Source organism: Neolamprologus multifasciatus, chromosome 17 (genome assembly GCF_963576455.1).
Source record: "Neolamprologus multifasciatus chromosome 17, fNeoMul1.2, whole genome shotgun sequence".
Lineage (NCBI taxonomy): Eukaryota > Metazoa > Chordata > Actinopteri > Cichliformes > Cichlidae > Neolamprologus > Neolamprologus multifasciatus.
In genome coordinates this window covers 462570-482360 of record NC_140455.1, presented here as the reverse complement: position 1 = coordinate 482360, position 19791 = coordinate 462570, and the positions used below count along the sequence as shown (strand labels likewise).

Below are 19791 nucleotides of genomic sequence, written 5' to 3'. Positions count from 1 at the left end.
GTGTAAACAGCTATGTATACAGTGTATACAACATGTAGCTTCAGTAGCTAGCTAGCTAAACCAAAACATCCATTCATAAGATTTTGATCAACAGTAAAGCCGCAACAAGAGCTCCCTCTAGTAGCGGCAGTAATCATAGCAGGAAGACAATGGATTGACACTGCTTGTGCCTCTATATCAGGGGTAGGCAACTCCAGGCCTCAAGGGCTGGTGTCCTGCAGATTTTAGATGTGTCCTCGATCCAACACAACTGATTTAAATGGTTAAAATACCTCCTCAACATGTCTTGAAGTTCTCCAGAGGCCTGGTAATGAACTATTCGTTTGATTCAGGTGTGTTGACCCAGGGTGACATATAAAACCTGCAGGACACCAGCACTTGAGGCCTTGAGCTGCCTACGCCTGCTCTATATATTATAAGGAAATGTCTTTGGAAATGTCTTTTTGAAGTTCAAGTTTTGAAAGTTCTGATTATCCATTGTGCAGTGACCCGCTCAGTGCTGTAACTTAAAACGATGACCCAGGTCAGCGCTGCAAAAGTTACAGTCCTCGTAATCACGGACAGAAGCACACCCTATGTTCTTCAAGAGTCATTTTGCAGCCTTCTCCACAGGCGGCACACTGAAAGCCCGGCTGTTTTAGCCTTAGGTGTTTAAATAAACACTAACAATCCATTTTTATCAATGTGTGATCACACTTTAGTCTGATTAGAGTTCAAGCATTCATTTATCATCCAGTATGACCCCCCCCCCCCCCCCCAAACATCGAAGAAATCTTAAGACATGAATTGTTTAATTTTATTATTTTAAGCATTTTATCAACATAAAAACTCAATGATGTGAATGAATATATTAATGAACATTTCCTCTTCAACTCCACACAGTTGCCTTCAAGTGTCTACAACAATATGTACACATCATTACACAAAATATCGCACGACACAGTATTGGCCTGTGGAGGGTGGAACCTTAATTTGCCTCATCAAAGGGAAAATTTCAAATTATTTGCCAAATCACTCGGAAGCTTTCTTAGTCAATGTTAAATATATTTCTCGAAACATTGGGCAACAATGACGTGTCTGACACCAAGGCTGAGTCGTCTAGGCTGGTTTGGTCCATCAGAAGTAAATTGTCTGGCTTAATGAACGATAAAAGTGAAACATTTCATGAACTCGACCTCGTGAAAAAGTCACAATAATTCTATTCCCTTTAGATAAAGTGACACAGTAATGGATTTCAAGTCATCATGTATATATAAGAATTGTATGGATACCAATAGAAGATTTACCCTCAGTTTTCATGAAGAAGAAAAAAAGAATCTATCACAAAACAGAGTTAAGACACTGAACACCAGAAAGTATCTACTTAACAAAAACTGCATTTTTAATCACTCGTGCAGTTGCACACACACTCACAGACTAGCTTACCATGAACAACCTCTACTGTTTGGCTGTGAAACGGGAAGCTCTGAATACAGCACTCGGGCACTGATACCCAGGTTATGTCAGAGCATTCCAGTGATTAGACAGAACCTTGAATGTGCAGCGGTAGCCATCAGCAAACACAATCCGCTTCTAATGTAGGGGTCCTGCTCCTGACCTGTTGTACCCAGGTCTTAGCCCCATCCGTGTCAATTAAAAACAGTCCGTAGGGTTGACTGTGTGATATGATGCAGATTGTTTTGGCTTGTGTTTCAAGGGCATCACCAATTTTCATAGGGAGTATTAGCCTCCCTTTATGGACAGGAATATAGTGTAGTCTGGTGTTTTTCTAGAGGGAGAAGTCTGAAAACTTTACTCTGATGATGTCACAGTGATGTCACCAGACTATGAACTTTTAAAAACAGGCGGTACAGAGTTTGGAAGACACAAGCTTTGGGAGATAGAAAAACACCACATCATATGTTGCATTATAGAATATGTCAGGTTTACAGTATATCCTGGCATCAAGTTTAATACCCCTTTACATTTGAGGTCAAACAACATTTAAAAAAACAAAAAAAAAAAAACATATTTTTTCAGTATACTGAATATTCTCAATGAATCCAATTCATCAGCATTTTAATGAAAAACAAGGAAATAATAAATAACAGAAAAAATATACACGCATCTGCCCTCAAAATCCTTCATTAGTCATCATATGTGTCATCACATTTTCAGCAGGACTAGCTTGAAGGGGAAGGGGAAAAATATAAATGAAATCAATCAGTTGTAGACACACTGTCTCCGTCTTCCCTCAGAAATAAGGAACACTTTCAGTTTCATAAAGGATTCATTCCTGTGATGGCTACGGCTGAACTGCGGTAAAGTCCTCAGTAGATTTCCCTTCCCTGCGGGTGAACCTATAGACATCCTAATTGAGAAACATCAATCTCCCGCACATTCATTTTCTCACATGTGTACAAATAGAAATGGCAATTTATTCCATGACCAAGTTTAGCTCTCCTGGAACCCTTTTTTTCCCTTCTTTACAGGTAGTTTTAAGTTAAGTGCAGCAAGCGACAGCTACATGTGAATTTGTGACGGTCAGAGTTCTTTGGTAAGCATTTTTTAGCACTGTGCCTTGTCCCAACTCTGAGCACACATGAAGCTTAAATGTCTTGTTGAGAAAGTGAGAAAACAGCCTCAGATCTGCTGTTCATGGTAAAAGGTTTCCTTTTCTGGACATTTAAAAAAAAAATGCAGGAACTTGAATACACAAAGATCCACTGTGTTAATCTACAACTTTCATCCTTACTTGTCAAACAAAGACAAACTGTTCATTGTGTTTTCCTTGACACATATTTTATGAGTCTCCCGTTTATTACCTAACCTATAAGCCACCTGCTTTTCTATAGTCCTGTTGTTTCTTACTGCTTTATCACCACAGATATGCCTTATCACTCTGCAGACACATCAAATCAAAACATCAGTGCTTTCGCTTACTCCTTTCCACTTTGAGTCAAAACAGTTGGTTATAATGAATGCCGTCTTATTGGTCTCACCTATATATCTGGTTAAATATTTATCAGCTCTATGAAAAGGCACTTTGCATGTTTTGTCGACCTAAGAAGAAAAGAAGCGATTGGCCCGTGCACTGATCAGAATTTCAAATAAATCAGAGGAAATAACAAGTACTTTAGCACTGATCTGACCAAAACTCAGATCAGAAGGGGCACGCTCAGCAGTTTGTTTGGCAATGCAAATAGGGCAACACGCTGCAGAAACTGATGTCCAGCACAGGGTAAACTGCATTTCATTGTTTCCTGGCAACAAGCTGTTCTTATGCGAGAAAAGCAACTGTGCTGAGACGACGCTGCAAGCTGGGTTCCCCCCGCTGAGCTGCCACAAACTCACACTGTTTCACTAGCACGAGGGTTAAAGGATGGTTCCAGCATGATTTGAGTTTTTTGCTCATTTCTTTTAGATTTTCTATCCTTTTGATGCTACTGATTTTGAACCAGGCTAACAGCTAAAGGCTAACAGCTAGATTGTGAATGCAAAGTCACTTTTTATATATAGAGAGAATTTTTTTGTTACACTTTAAGTGTAAAGAATGCTCTACAGTGGTGTTACATGCTAACATCAGAGTGGCAATGCTAAAATGTTTAACGTGTTCACCACAGTGGTTTAGTGTATTAACATGCTAACATTTGCTAATTAGCATAATAAGACAGCAAAGCTGAGACTGTGAGAATGCTGCAGCTATCGCTAACTTTAGAGGCCTCTGTCGCATAAACTTTGACCCGATGATGACACTAGACGATGTTACACCTGTCCAATCATTGTTGGACTATACCTTGAGCCATCAGCACCGTTTAGCTAGCATTATCCAAACTACAACTATCCAAACACATAGCTTGTGCTGTTAACCTAAGCCGTTTTACAGTTTTGATACCAACTGACCTTTAATTGGAGATCCATTACAACTTTGTGAGCTAATATTTTAGTTCTACAAAAACTTTTTTTTTTGTTTGACCACTAGACAGTTGGCTCCTATATTCTTCAGTTGGGGTTAACTCTTGATTACACTTTGGAAAGTCAGCAAAAAAACACTGGAAATCATGCTGGAACTTGATAACAGAGTGTTGGCTACAATAAGTGAGGGGTTCCTGATTTTATCAATCATCCAGAGTTTGACTACAGTGTATAGAGCTCATTTTCAATATCAGTAATGCAGTTTGCATCTGACGAGCCACCAGTGTAAAAACTTATGTTAAAAAGTTTGAGCAGTCATTTGAATTCAAGCCTTGTTCTCGTGTATATATAAAAAAAAATCTTCTCCAGAAGCAGTATGCCGCTGAACATGCAGATATGCTGATTTAGTGTCCTAGTTAGTGAGCTGGCCTGAGTGCTATGGCTAAAGACGGCACGTGTATACAATATCAACAACCGAGGTAATGCGGTAATGCTCTTTAATTTCCGAGTTCTTGGCTTTCTTGCCGCGGCTGAGCAGACCTAAATAACTTATGATGAAGGTTAAATTTAGACTGAGAGGCTGACAGCGCAGCCTTCAGCACCAGCGGGGCTCCGGGGCCCGACCCTGTGTCCGTAAACGTCTATTTTTCTCCACCACACCGTCCACCCGTTTGAGTGCGTCAAGCCTTCCCTGCCTTCATGTATGTGGGGATGGTCCCTCGCTGAGTGAGGCCCTCAAAGCGTTTGTAGGTGTAGTTGAGGAACACCCAGTCCTTTGATTTGAAGTCTGGCTCCGTTGCGTTAGCTGTTTCAAAAAGACAAACAATAAAAGCAATTTACCACTTGGGGGCACCACAGACTATGCAATGATAACCCCCCTCATATATTTTAACACATTACAATATAAAATATGACTTATTTAGACTGAGCCCCTCAGTCTGTATCTGAAACAAGCCATTTTAGCTCTTCTTCCTTTTAATCCAGCTGTGTTCTGACTGGTTGCCCTTTGCAAACATAAGGTCTGACCAGCAGGTGGGTGAAGCTGCTGACCATTTAAGAGATATTCACTCTGAATGACATACCTTCAAGCCTAAGCTTTTGGCTCATAAAAACTGTATAAAATATAAATAAAAACAGAATGCAATTATTTGCAAATATCAAAAAACCCACATTTTACTCACATTAGAACATATGAAACATGTAAAATGTTTAAACTGAGATGTTTTAGTGTTTCATGAAAAATATTAACGCATTTTAAATTTGATGGCAGCAACATTACTCAAAATATTTGGGAAGGGGCAACAAACGTAAATGGCACTGAAAGGAAACAGTTGGAGGAACACTTTGCAAGTAATCAGAGTAAATTGGCAAAGGGTCAGTAAAACGGTGAAGACTTTGAATATCTAATTTACAGTACATGATATTACCACAAGATTCAGAGAATCTGGAGAAATGTCTGTGTGCACGGGGCTAACAATCAACAGTGGATGCACATGGCCCTCGGGGAGCTCTGCATTAAAAACAGGCATGACTGTGTCATGGAAATCACTGCATGGGCTCAGGAACACTTCCAGAAATCATCGTCTCTGAACATAGTTCACTGTGCCATCCACAAATACAGGTTAAAGCTCTATCTCTCAAAGAAGAAGCTATAGGTGAGCAAGATCCTGGAACTTCTCCCTGAGCCAACGCACATTTAGAGTGCAAAGCTGTTCTGTGGTCAGCCCATTGAAATTGTTTAGAATGAACACCCAGTCCTTTGATCCATGTCCTTTTCCAAACACATGAATGCACTGAGAGGAATGGTTCTGTATTTCCAAACCAGCTCCTTCTACACTCTGAGATTTTCATCACCATCAGTGACAACTAACCATGACTAACCGTGCCCACTCTTCCAACTTCTCAGTAGTATGTCGATTGTAAAACACACGACAATAAAACTCTGGACCGTCTGTGTATCAACACAAACTCATAAAAAAAGACTCTGCCCGGTCCTCACTATGTAGATCAGCCCACAAGCTGGTCCTGTTAACACCTCAGTGTGTCCCTGCAGTTCAAAGACTCATTGTTGTCACCAAGTCTGTGGGGCAGTGGAGTCAACAAGCTGCCGAGGTGAGGCCGTGCATGGCTGCTTTGACACTACAGACTGACACGTGCACTGAGATCCAAAAGTAGAATGGGAGGGAGAGCCTTCAGTTTTCAGGCCCCTCTTCTGTGGAACCAGCTTCCAGTTTGGATTCAGGAGACAGACACTATCTCTACTTTTAAGATTAGGCTTAAAACCTTCCTTTTTGCTAAAGCATATAGTTAGGGCTGGACCAGGTGACCCTGAATCCTCCCTTAGTTATGCTGCAATAGATGTAGGCTGCCGGGGGATTCCCATGATGCATTGAGTTTTTCCTTTCCAGTCACCTTTCTCACTCACTATGTATTAACAGACCTCTCTGTATTGAATCGTATCTGTTATTAATCTCTGTCTCTCTTCCACAGCATGTCTTTATCCTGTCTTCCTTCTCTCACCCCAACCGGTCGCAGCAGATGGCCGCCCCTCCCTGAGCCTGGTTCTGCCGGAGGTTTCTTCCTGTTAAAAGGGAGTTTTTCCTTCCCACTGTCGCCAAAGTGCTTGCTCATAGGGGGTCATATGATTGTTGGGCTTTTCTCTGTATCTATGAAGCGCCTTGAGGCGACATTTGTTGTGATTTGGCGCTATATAAATAAAATTGAATTGAAATTGAATTGAATCCACATGGGGATGACATCAATGGCATCAACTGTTTAAACTTCTGATTCCAACATCCCAACCAGGACTGTGTGTCGTTTTCCTAACAAGCAGGATTGACAAACTTAGCCAAGCCAGCACCATCATTGGGCAAAATCTGGAGGCATTTAAGTCAGTGAGGGGACTGAACAAACTGCTCTAGTCATGGACAATCCATCACATTCACTCCGTGTTATAGGATCAATAAAGTAAATGTAAAAAATTACTGCATTGTGTCTTTATTTTTGCTTCAGACAGTATCGCAACATTTTTGTAGCGTGGGTGCTTTATGACAGGAAATACAGAAAGGTGGACGACAGATATAACTCAGTTGTTTCTTAGAACTTACAGAAATGATGAAATGTTAAATTGGACTACAACTTCTGCTATTGTTGAGAACTGCAATGACTCATCTGTGGTTTGTCATGCTATGTCTGAATCTGACGAAAGGCTAGTTAGTGTTCCTAATCAGGATTTTCCTCTAGCGGCGACAGAAAAGCTTTCGGAAAACAAACCTGGCTGAAGGATGTCCGATTCAGGGAAGTCATCAAAGTTAGAGGTGTCGTCAATACTTTTGATTTCTATGGAGATGGCGGCTGGCCGCTCCCTGTAGAGAATCATCAATAGAAATAAGATGCGTTGCGTTTTTCACTTTCCCGAGGGGACTGCATTCATAAGCAGCAGATATGCTCTTTTGTACCTGATGTGCTCCCAATCCACCGACTCAAAAAACTGGTGGCTCTTGATCTCGTCCACGCTCACAGCTCCGATCCGGTTCTCTGCATCTGTGCAAAACCTAAAACACAGCAGAGGTTTTCTTGGCATAACTTCACCTGCTTCCAAGCTTCACGAGGAAGAGATCTGAAGAGGTTACATCCCCAGTAGTACTTGCAGAATAAGGAACAATGTTACTGCTTAACCCACACATGTTGCCTTGTAGCTTCCATCAGAGTCATCATCACGAGAACCAAAGTTGTTCTTTGTGCTGTAAGTTTGTGTAAGATTAAAATTTTTTTCTGAATATCTAAAATACACAGGGAGGAAAATGACCCAAAAAAAGTGTTGAAGCTTCAATGACAGAAATCACGCATTTGTTAGCTTCTAATTATCATCACAGTTAGCCAGATCGACTACAGTGAAATGAAGGGAAAGAAAAGCAGCTCAAGCTGCAGTTTCTCCTCTGAGAATAAAGGCTCAGTCTAGCCAAACATACAGTTTATACCTTAATATCAAGTCTTTGGCTCTCTCTGAGATGGGAACTTCAGGTGGGAAGACAAGTGTTTCCTTCCAGTTCATAACCTTCCTGTACGTCTCCTGTGGTGTCTCTGAGCAGAAGGGCGGATAACCTGATAAAGAACCAACAAGTATGTTATAACATCTGTGGCAGAGCAGTTGATATTACTGGCTTTTCTGACAGGATAATCCGGCCGAGTTAACGATTGTCTGGCAAGAACCTGTGGGTACTTCAGTTCTTCTTTTATTTACATCCATTTAAAAGCTGCAAAGCATGAAATAGTCTTTGAAATATTAACCCAACAGTGGCTATTTTTCACAGCAGGAACTTTTTCAAGGAACCAGAAACTTACGAGAATCACTACATTTCCATCACAGGGACCTGGATCTAAATAAAGTTCCAGGGAAATTATTTTTTTCCCCCAAAAAGTTCCTGCTCAGGTTCCAGTACTTTCTGTAAGGAAATCCTGCTCACAAAGTTCCATATACTGCATTTTTGCCATTGACAGCAGATGTTTGATAATAACATTGTAAGCTATCAATTTACATAAACGCCCATAAAAATTGTATTTGTGTAAATGCAAGTCTTCAAATCGTCCTATATTGGTGCCCTCTGTGTGAGTCATGCTTACCGATGAGCATCTCATACATGATCACACCCAGAGACCACCAGTCGCACAGTTTGTTGTACCCCGTCTGCATGAACACTTCAGGAGCGATGTAGTCTGGCGTTCCCACAGTGGAATAAGCCTGAAAGTCACACCAGATGAGAGGTGAAGGTTTTTACTTTCAAACGTAGAAACAATAACATCAAGTTTACTGTAACGGGGAGATGCTTTCTTTATTATTCTGCTGTCTGTAGTATACCTACTCTTTTCTTTGAAAGCTTCTCATTTACAGTCATGTGAAAAAAAAACGTTTTCACATCCCTGTGATTCAACAGCCAACTTTAGCTCCAATAAGTTGAAGTACTCGTTTTCAGTATGACTTCATCAGTCTCTCACATTTTTGTAGGGGAATTTTGTCTGACTCTTTATAACATTGCTTCAGTTCATTTATGTGCAGCTCTATTTAGATCCCATCACAGCATTTCAATCAGGCTGAGGTCTGGACTTTGACTGAGCCACTGCAACACCTTGATTCTTTTCCTTTGGGATCATCATCCTGTTGTATGACCCAGTTAGCTCAAACTTTGGCTCCACTCTGGTATACGGAGGAGTTCAAGTCCCACTCACTGACTGCAAGGTGTGCAGGTACTGTGGCTGCACATCACAGCTCCTTTAACATTCATGACAGTTGGCGTGTGGTGTTTGTGCTGATATGCTGTGCCTGGTTTTCACCATCCTACAGGCAAACAAGCTGCCAAAACTTCTGCTTTTATAGACTTTTTAATAATAATAAGATTTTTGAAAAGTTACTTCTGTCACTGATACAATCAGTCAATTTTCTGACTTCAATTCAGGAGTGCCATTCCTCTCTCCTATAATTTATCTAGTAAAATGCCAAAATTATACCAGCTGTCTCCGGTTCTTCTTCCAGGTCTCTGCTTTCCTCTTGGAGTTCATATTTTGAAAGGCTGAGAAATAAAGAAAAACAACCATTAAAAGAATTACATGAAAAATTTTGTTTCTAATAGTTTTGCCAGAATTATTGTTATGTTATTTTGTTGAGGGTGTCATGTTCGTGACTCACAGAAATCACTGGGCGGGTTGTGCGTCAGGTTCCTGTAAAATTCTGTGCGATGAGCTTTCTTCAGCCCAGTACACAGGCCAAAATCTGACAGTTTCACATGTCCCTGTGAGCAAATGAACATTTAATTAAGGAATCTGCATCTTACAGATTATGATATCAGAAATCTGGAAACGTCTCTGTGAATCTGCATGTGCTTTTGTGTTTCTGTTCTCACTCTGGAGTCCAGCAGCAGGTTGTCCGGTTTGATGTCTCTGTGGATGAAGCCCAGCTGGTGGATGGAGTCAATGGCCAGTACTGTCTCTGCGATGTAGAACTGAGTGGCCTCTTCAGACAGAGTGTCCTTCTTCATCAGCAGTGTCATCATGTCACCTGGCAAAAAGGTCAGACCTTTTAGATCTGAGATCCTAACATCAGGTGACCTGAGATGGTCTGTGGATTTTGCCAGTACTAACCTCCAGGCAGGAACTCCATAATGAGGTAGAGGTTTCTCTTGTCCTGGAAGCTGTAGAACATCTTGACCACCCAGGCACCATCCGCCTCGACCAGAATATCCCTCTCTGCCCGGATGTGAGCGACCTACGGGGGGAGCGCAGATACAGGATCCTGAATGCAGCAGAACAAGTATGCCTTATTATCCTGGAGAACTGTGATGCAGGCAAACGCATTACCTGTTCTTTCTCCAGCATGTCTGCTTTCCTCAAAATCTTCATGGCATAAATGTGGCCTGTGTCTTTCTTCTGTACCAAACGCACCTGAGGGACACAGCATCAGTCAAAATCACAAAGAGATACCTTTTTGGTTACAGTCCCACAATCCTGGAGGCTCGAGTTTTGTTTTTTGTTTAAATGTACCTCTCCAAAAGCACCTCGTCCAATGACCTTTAGGGACTCAAAGTCATCCAAACCGAGTCGTGTCCTCTTCAGTCGTAAAAACTCTGTCTCCTTTCGGGCATGCTGAGAGCGCCGCATTACTTTCTGTAAAGAAAACACAGATTTGTGAATAAGTCTAAGAACGAAAAGAGAAAAGTAGGAATTATGTAACTAAAGTACAACGCGCACTGTACCTCCTCATCTGGTAAACCTTCCTCTTCCATGGCCTTCTCCAGTTTTTTCTGCCTATGAATAAAAACAATAGATTCCTTTAAAAAAAATGCAAATAACACACAAGCTTCCTCATGATACACAAATTAGAGTGGAGAGGAAAAATGAAAAATGAAAAAAGGGGGAAAAAAAACAAAAAACATAAACAGGAAGAGATTCGATGACCTCGGACGTGTCAAATCTTGAAAATGAATCCCCCTCACAGTTTATGCAGGGGTGTAAACAGGGACCCAGCCTTCTTTTACAGGAGCCACTGAACTGTGACGCCTGGACAAAAGATCGGCTCTCAGGTAACGTGAGAACAGAAGTGGTCAGATTCCCTGTGTTGTGTTCACACCTAGGATGAAACGTGTCTGCATTGTTAGCTTTTCCAGTGGTTAGTTGGAGGGACACTTGATGCGTGCATAACCTAAGCATTTAAATGGTAGGATGCTCAGTTAGTAAAGGAATAAAAAGTTCTATGCAGTACCTCATCTCACGCTCTTCATGCTGGGTGAGCAGAGTGCTGTAGAAATTTTCCAGTGTCAGCTTGGCCACTGTCACCCTCTCTCGGGTGTGGTTGCTCATGGGAAGGGCAGCTGCAGTCCCTCCCGTCATGGCCATACTATCCTGCAAGACAACGGAAACAATAAAAGAACAAAGATCATATTGTGCACATCGGTCCGCTGATGTGCAGGAAGTATCTGTACTATCCACTCCACACTAACGTTTCCAAAGATATAGACAGACATGTGCAAACTCCATAATCAGAGCGCCGCGAAAGTTTTCTCCCCACTGCCAGGTAGGAGCTCGACTGACAGCAGGTAACCTCAGGGAAGGTTTAAAATATCACCAGGATACAGGCCACACCCAGAAATTCTTTGTCTGTGTTTTCTTTTCCTTTCAATTTTAACATAAATCAATAAACTATAACAGATAACAGAAACAAAGGAGTCCAAAGGAATTTCCTTTGAAACTGTCACTCTGTCTGCTTTCTAAACTAATTTTATGCTTCCACACAGTCAAATACAACAATATAATATGCTCCGTTTATTTTCTTACGTCTGTTGATTCGGTCCTCTGCTAAAATTTGACCTTGCAAGTCTTCATTCCATGCATTCAGCTTGTGAAGTAACTCTCATAGAAACAGAATATAAGCAGATTATAGAAGCTACACTCTGCCCGTCCTGTTTGCAAACTGTGCTGTATTCTGCGCGGCCATGACAGTGTTTCCACCACAAATACTGCAGCCCTCAGGTAACGACGAGGGCGTGGACACACCTGTATCTGAGGTACGATTACACATACTCTATGAACTGGAGAGGGATTGCACACCACCACGACTGTCACAGCAGACTTACCATAAAAGTATTACACTACATAAATACACGTAGAAGGATGACAGTAACATTATTCCTGGCGTGCCAAGTGTCTGCTTTAGAGCAAACAAAAAAGGTCTAATGTCAAACTAGAGCCAGACCGTTCCATCAGTCAGCCAGTATTTTTAGTTTATTTTTTCTATCCACATAAGTGTTATCACATATGCGCCAAAATAAACAGCCCTGTCTGTGCACAGCAGCTCCGACTCACTGGTTCACTACGGCCTCATCCCTGTCTGCAGCACCGCAGCTGACTGGATGATGTTTCTGAGTCAGGTGTTGTCGCCACGATTGGTAACTAAGCAGATTGTTCAATACTGTATTTTAATGTGTAACCCATGGCCAGCATAATTTTTCCAATGGTAATTTTAATTCCAGAAAACAGGGTGTATCAAAGAGGCGTTTTCAAAAGGCTGTGCTTTTTTAAAGTAATGGACATGGAGCTTGTGGCAAATACATGGCCAATACATTTCTTGAATTTAAAGTTTTACACACAAACATGTTCACAAGTGCTCAATGTGCTCCAGATGTAAACTGGACCCATATTTTTTGCAAGCATGTATTGTCACTGCAGCCACTGCTGTTGCTCCCTACCAGCAACTACGTGAAACTCACGAAAGTGTTTACAGTCATTGCCGGGCTAACAACTGCAGAAGCACATGATTCTGTTTGATACAGCCTGTGCTGTTTGCACATGTTAGTGATGCCTCAGGCTGCTTTTTCATATCTAATACTGTGACAGTGAGTATCTACCAAGCTTTCCCAACTCATATATCATCTGCTAATATGCTGCCTGTGACAGAGTTACCTTTATGGCATGTTGCTCAAACTTTAAAATTTAAGAATGCAGGAAGGATTTCTCAACATCAAATCTAGTATTGTTTAGCCACTACTTCAAAGAGGATATATTATTTAAACCTCTGAAACTTTGACTCCATACCATCCACTGGTCTGGATTGGAGTCAGAGAGGTTTAAATAACACATAAATAACATATATTCATATAAAATGTGAAGGTGGACATAAGTTTTGTACGTTTAACTGTATTTTTTAGTTTTACAGCTTTTCCTGCTGATAAAGACCTCTCCCATGGCCATTCATACTACACCAGAGTAATTAAGTAATAGACAAAAAAAAGTTTTTCATTATATAAACTGGGAAACGCTATTTAAATTTGACTTCTTTTTCTTAAATTATGATGTCTCAGGGATTAAATGTGTAGTTTACGCTGACAGAAAGTAGAGTGTGGTCCAGCCCATTTAAAATCAAAGAAGGCTGTACGTGGCCCACGAACTAAAAAGAGTTTGACATCCTTGAATTAAGTCATTTCAGCCGTTCTTGCCATGTGTCATGTGCCATAGAAACCAGTGTAATATTACTGGTAATTAGCTCATATTGTCCACTTTATCAGCCAAAGCAGTTTATTAGTGTAACTGCAGCAACAGCACACTTTATAGAAAAAGCAGGCGTTACCAACACTGGCTTCACTGTTTCAAACCTTGCGTGTTGTAAAAGTGACAATGTGCATTCATGCCAAGGGTTCAGCTCTGGAACAGATCCCAAGCAGTGTAGCCTTAAGTCCAGATGAAAGAGCTTGAAAACATTCAACTACTTGGGAAGAATTTTCTCTACAAAGCCCTCATGTGGGTGGAATGAAAAGCTCAGGCAGCAAAAGAAACATACATGCACGTGAGGCTGAGGCCACTAGTAGTTTAAACATAATCAGAGACAAATGATCATGCTAAAGAGCACAAGAAAGGAAAAAAGAAGAAAGAAGTTTGATTTCCCCCAGCAAAATTCATAGAATATAAAAAAAACAAACACAAAAACAACAGACTGTGAACATATTATGTAACAAAGGAAGGAAGGAAGAAGAAGAAGAAGAAGAAGGGGGGTCGTGTATATCATCAAAACATTTCAGCAGTTCGCTATCAGAAAAGGTATGAATGGGCTTGATTAGCTCACAAGGAGATAAAACAGGCCTGCAGGCAAAAGATAGGACCCGTGTTTCGTCTAGTCACTGGTCTTTTTCCCGTTATGGCCCCGCGATCCCACAACAACAAGACATTTCCTGACTTCTGAGAAAAATCCTGAATCACTGCTGCAAACTGGGAGGAAAACTGGACCGGTAGCAAACAATGGCTTCTGCGTTAGCGAGGTCTGTGCTGATGTACCTGCACCACAGCACACGCTGGGAGCTCAGCCTACCAATAAAACAGCAACTCTGAACAAGCACACGTACACTTGTGCATTCACGTGGGCAAGATGTGGTGCAACTTTTTTTAAGGTTTCCATCAGCTATGACTGGACCTCTGTGTACTCTACCTGCAAGCACACTTTTCTTCATAAAGAAGTGGATACCACACCACCTCAGCAACTAATAGAAACTATTACATTAGAGGTCACTCACTCTGGGACACAAGTTTATTTCTCTGTGACTGCAGCTAATATTTCAGTTACTGACTAGATTTATGATTTTGACTGATGATTAGGCGCCGGCTAATGGCTGGGCCTTACTTAATAAGACTGGACTTAAAAGAAAGTGCATGAATTATAGACATATACCTCCCTATCCCCACCATTAGACGACTTTATTGACACGATAAGAGCACTCTGGAGAAAAAGGATACCGTATTAGCTAAGTGTAGGTTATCACGGAGCTATCGTTTAAATGCATAAACAGGGACGGGGTCACATCCTCTGCATGTAGTCAAAATGTCCATCCAAATATTGTGAAATCAAAAAAAATTGCCACACTACAACTATGCACCACTGCCTTAAATAATCAACAGATTTATAACCATAAGTAATAAGTAAACAAATTACCAGTAATATTATGAGCTGGTGTAGTATTTCATGTCTGCAGGTGGTTTGTTCAAGTGGTGTTGCATTAACCCAGCAGAAGCTGTTGCTCATTTGCTGTGGGCTTGTATGTATACCACTTTCTACTATGCAGTCTCTCCATTTCATTATTTTGAAATACATTTTGAAATATAGAAGAGTTTGCCCCCACCCCTCCTCCAAAGTTATGTGGCCTTGAGTTGTGTATTTTATATAAATAATATGTTTGCATATTTTTTTAAAGGAGACAACATGGGTCATGACTACTGCTGTGCAGACATCTATCCTGAAGTCTCCCATAAAGTGTTCACAGGATAAGTATTTAGGGCTCAATGAAATACAGAGCCATATACAGAGCTTCAATATGCACAGCTAATGGTCACTCTTAACCAGCTATCTTGGGTCATTCCCATCTCATTCCCATTCTGCAATCAGACAGACATCAGTGACGGCCGTCCTTGTTCAGCCTGAGAGAACTGATTTGAGCTGGAGCATCACTCTAACCAGAACCTGAAGCAGGCAAAGAGCTGATTCGTTTGCCAGCAGACCAAGTTCACTGCTGAGAGAAGAGAGCAGACCGAGGACCGCTGCTTGCTGCGGTTCAAATAGTGAAGGTGCAGCTCGCCTATGACGCGCTCAGTTGAAAGGCAGCTGACTATTTCTTTAGTACTTACTGTCACAAAGTAACATAGTATTATTTTATGTATTTTAGACAGTTGCTTTTGCACACATAAAGACATAAACACCAGTGTGTACGAGGAGCAGGAGTTTCACTGTATGTTCGACTAAAGTCATTAATGGACTGGTTCTTATATAGCGCTTTTCTACTCATCTGAGCACTCAAATCGCTTTACAAAACTTGTGCATTCACCCATTCACACCCATTCGCACAAGCACATCTTTCTAAGTGCTTCATAGCTAACATTCACACACATTCATACTCCGATGGATGCATTGGAGAGCAATTTGGGGTTAGTATCTTGCCCAATTTTTGGCATGTAGACTAGGGGAAGCCATCGAACCACCAACCTTCCGATCAGTGGATGACCTGCTCTACCACCTGAGCTACAGCCACCCCCAAGTAAACACAGCACCCCCAATTTACCCCCAACTTACAGTAAATTGGCTTCTACACATAAGTTACCATGCAGACTAAGATAAATGGGTTATACAAAAGAGCTTGTTTGCTATCTATTCATCTATAATAATAATAATAACAATTATTATTATTATTATTATTATTAGGGCCCGAGCACTGACAGTGCGAAGGCCCTATTGTATCTGATCCGTTTATTATTACTATTATGCTTATTATGCTTAAAATAAAGATTGTGCATTCTTAATTTGTTCTTGGCTGAGAATATCATGGTGTCATGACTATTGTGCTGACAGAAAAAGCACCAATATTAGTTAGAGCCTGCATGCTATTGGAATAGAGCAGAACTAATCCAGGATAACATGGTGTTAGGTTTAAATTATCTTGATGACAGTCAAATGGTATATTCAGTTCTTTCATTTAGTTTGATTGCGCTGTTATTTTTTATCAATCTTAGAAGAATAAATGTTCACAACCTAAACTGAATAACCTGGATTATCCACATAGAAAGGAAATGAGTGGAATGATGTGCTTTTCGTAATATGTGAAAAGAGACTCAGAATTTCCCCTCACTGAGTTTTTTTTCCTGGTTTTCCAAACAAGGTGGAAAAAGAGGCATCATTTAAACTGTTACGTCATAACTGAGCCAGCCAGCCCTTAGCTCTGCCTAAAGGGGATTCAGTTGGCTTGAAGATAACCAGATCCACCCCACAGCTAAACAAACACGGCTGCGCAACTCAGGCACTTATAAGGAAGGCATTACCAACTCGGGCTTGCTATTTAGAAACTTAAGAATGCAGCCTAAAACAGCCCACCAGAACTGAAATACACCAGTGGCTCCAGTAAAGCATTTGGTCCCAATGAAAGTGTCCAACCATAGGAACATTATTTTTAGCCAGTTCTAATGAGGATTTCCAGTCTATCAAGCAGCCATAATTATCAGAAAATAATGAAGATTTCTGCCAAACAAGCTAACACAGACTCATTTCCTTAACTGTTCACATGCTGTTCTTGGGTCACCAGCAATGGCAACATCTATTCATTTTACACAAATCAAGTAATACATAATATATACATAGCTTCTTACACTTAAAATAAAGTGTTACTGGCAGCTGCCAGATTGTTTGACCACACTTTCAAGTACTAAAAACCTCCAACAGAACAACAGGAATGATTTTTAGTTAGTAAGAAATGATTTCCTAATGGAATTCTGAGATCTGTGGATCAGCTTGAGATTATCTGCATGAGAAGAAGCCAGTGTCATACAACCAGGCAAGCTATAACCCTAGATGCAAAACTGAACTTTAAAATCCAGCCTGCTGCAGGTGTTTCTGGAGAAATACTTTACTTTGAATAGAAAGAAGAATCAGGACAGATGTAGCTCAGTGTACCCGTTAACCACTGATTTCTCAGTTTTGTGTGAAACATTCTTCAGTTTCACACACTCCACCCTTAAAGCACTCGAGTGAGTGGACAGGAAACCCTTTCCCTCCTGAATGAAAGGACTCAGTCATGAATCAACACACAAATGTGTGCTTACGCACAGAGAAACTGCGAAAGCATATGTTCCCCTGAACAGTTCGTTTATATTAAGCTAAACAGCCAAGTGTGTGTTAAAAACTCAATAAATGATTCCCGGCAACAGGAACTTGAAGTGTATTCGAGTTGTGTATGCAAGGTGTATTAACAAAAGGCATTTATCTCAAATACATTCTGAAATCCAATCCACCAGAGAGAGCAGTCAGTTCATATTAGAAGTGAACAAAATGTATGGCAAAAATCGCATTTTTTAAGGCACAGCTGTTAAGCTTTTCACCCTTTATATGTGGCGATTGACCAGTTACCGGTATGTACACATGCACATGTTTGCCTTAGCTAATGTTTCCCGGCTCACCTACACTGACGCCACCCTGTCGGACCTCAGCTACCATAGGTCCGCCACTGCTGCATGCCTCACACTAGGGAGAATATTCACCGCTTCTTTCTTGTAGTTAGCTTGTTTGACGCTATACTGTGCGAGCTACCTATTTGCTACATTCCCTTTGCGTGTCTGTGTGGCAGGTTCAACTATATTAATAAATTCAATTCGGACAGGATAAAAAATGGACAGCATTTTTTTTAAATAAATCTTTTTCACTTACCTCCGTGTCCTGCTCCAGAGTCAATTATTGGCGTGCCGCCAGGCCACGACCCAAATGAAGAAATGAAAAGTCTTATATCGTTTCTGCCTAATTTTTTAGGCAGTTGGAAGCTAGAGGCTCTGGTTATAGGCTACCCCTTAGAGGAATCTTAGAGGCTGCACAGTAAACATCACCGCTATTGACCCCAAATCATAACAAAAGACCTCTGACGGCAAAAATACCCCACGCCGAAATAATCTGAAAATATTTTACTGTCTGTACATGTGGCAACCGACCCCCCAAAAATACACTGTTCCCTTCGGTCCTTTATGGCTACAAAATAAGAAATAAGCTCCGCTGCTTCCTGAGACCGTCGGGCTCGTCACACGTTCCGACAACGCAACGGCGTAGCGCCTGAATGACGCTAACGCCGACCAATCAGCGATGACTAAAAGAATCCGTGTTTTCTTCTGCCCAATAAAACGTGGCCTCTACATAAGGGTGATAGATTGGCCAATAGGAGCATCCAAGCCGCCCTGCAAGAGTCGGGGACGGGTCCAGCTAGCAAGCGTTTGCAGCGATGAAAGAATTTCCAGCGGTTGGAGGCTTTGGTACATAATTTTATTGGTTGTGGTTAGCAAAAGTTCTCACTAAAATAGCTTTTATTATTCTGATAATTTGCAAGGATTAAATGGTATTTTATCGTAAAATGTTCTTCACACATAATTATGAAATACCGTATGAATGAGAGGATATGTAAGGCCAATAAAAGGTCACATTGGTGATCAATACACAAGCATCAGGTTTCTAATTGTTGACTAAATGAAAAAGCTGCAGGATTTAGTCATACTGAAATGTTACTGCTATTCAAAATATAAGTAGAACTAATCGAAACTACACGGATATTTTATTGGACGTTTATCTAGTGGCAATAAACCAGATAGAACGTAATAAAGTATGATAAAAGTCACACAGTCCACATTTATAACACTTTCTATTAAGGCACAATCTGAGACCTTTGCCATAGCAGTTTGAGATGAACGTTTAAAAAGTGCTCATTGTTTAAACTAGAAACCGAAATGAATGTGTCTGCATTCCAACATCGTTACAGTAGAGCCCTTCAAAAAGGAACTGACTTGTTTCCTTAATAATCCCATCAGTGGTGCTTAGAAATGTCTTCACCCTATCTGGACTCTTTCATTTCCTTGTAGATTGTCCTATAGACCTTTGGGATAAACAAAGAACATTAAAGGGAGAAGCTACACTAATCACATGTGAATGAAAACGCAGATAACAAAATTTGAGCACAGACAAAGTTTTGTTGACCAAACCAGGGCAGGTGAAGATTTCTGTCATGAATCTCCTCATTCGGGTGGGTTAAGTGCTTTTACTGTTAGGACCATGATGTCAACATGCAGACAGGCGGGTGGGTCCTGCTAACACGTCTGGGTGTGGTGGCCAGCAGACAAGGCTGTTTTTATATTTCTCACATCAATGGGGCCCACTGAGCTGTGACACAGCACCTATATTTAGATTTGGGCTATAAAGTCTCTGGCCTGCAGCCTGGGTTTCACAAAGTTCAGTCTGAAATGGATTCAGCCAATATGAAAGCATTTGTTTTGCAAAAATCAAGATTGCACTGCATGACTTGTGAAAATATTTTAGTTGCAAATGTGACAAAAGTGATTTTTGCTCTTTAG

General features: G+C 40.9%; 1 protein-coding gene across 1 annotated transcript; it reads right to left on the bottom strand.

The window, feature by feature from the left end:
- Nucleotides 1-1640: 1640 nt before the first annotated feature.
- LOC146498629 (serine/threonine-protein kinase 38-like) lies at nucleotides 1641-18470 on the bottom strand. Its single transcript, XM_085137000.1, has 14 exons — nucleotides 18113-18470; nucleotides 11147-11286; nucleotides 10641-10692; nucleotides 10429-10551; nucleotides 10246-10329; nucleotides 10030-10153; nucleotides 9792-9946; nucleotides 9578-9680; nucleotides 9400-9461; nucleotides 8518-8635; nucleotides 7875-7998; nucleotides 7353-7448; nucleotides 7168-7259; nucleotides 1641-4699 (listed from the first exon to the last, which is right to left on the bottom strand). The coding sequence occupies exons 2-14, from the start codon at nucleotides 11278-11280 to the stop codon at nucleotides 4575-4577; spliced, it is 1392 nt and encodes a 463-aa protein (XP_084993126.1). The 5' UTR covers nucleotides 11281-11286; nucleotides 18113-18470; the 3' UTR covers nucleotides 1641-4574.
- Nucleotides 18471-19791: the final 1321 nt, after the last annotated feature.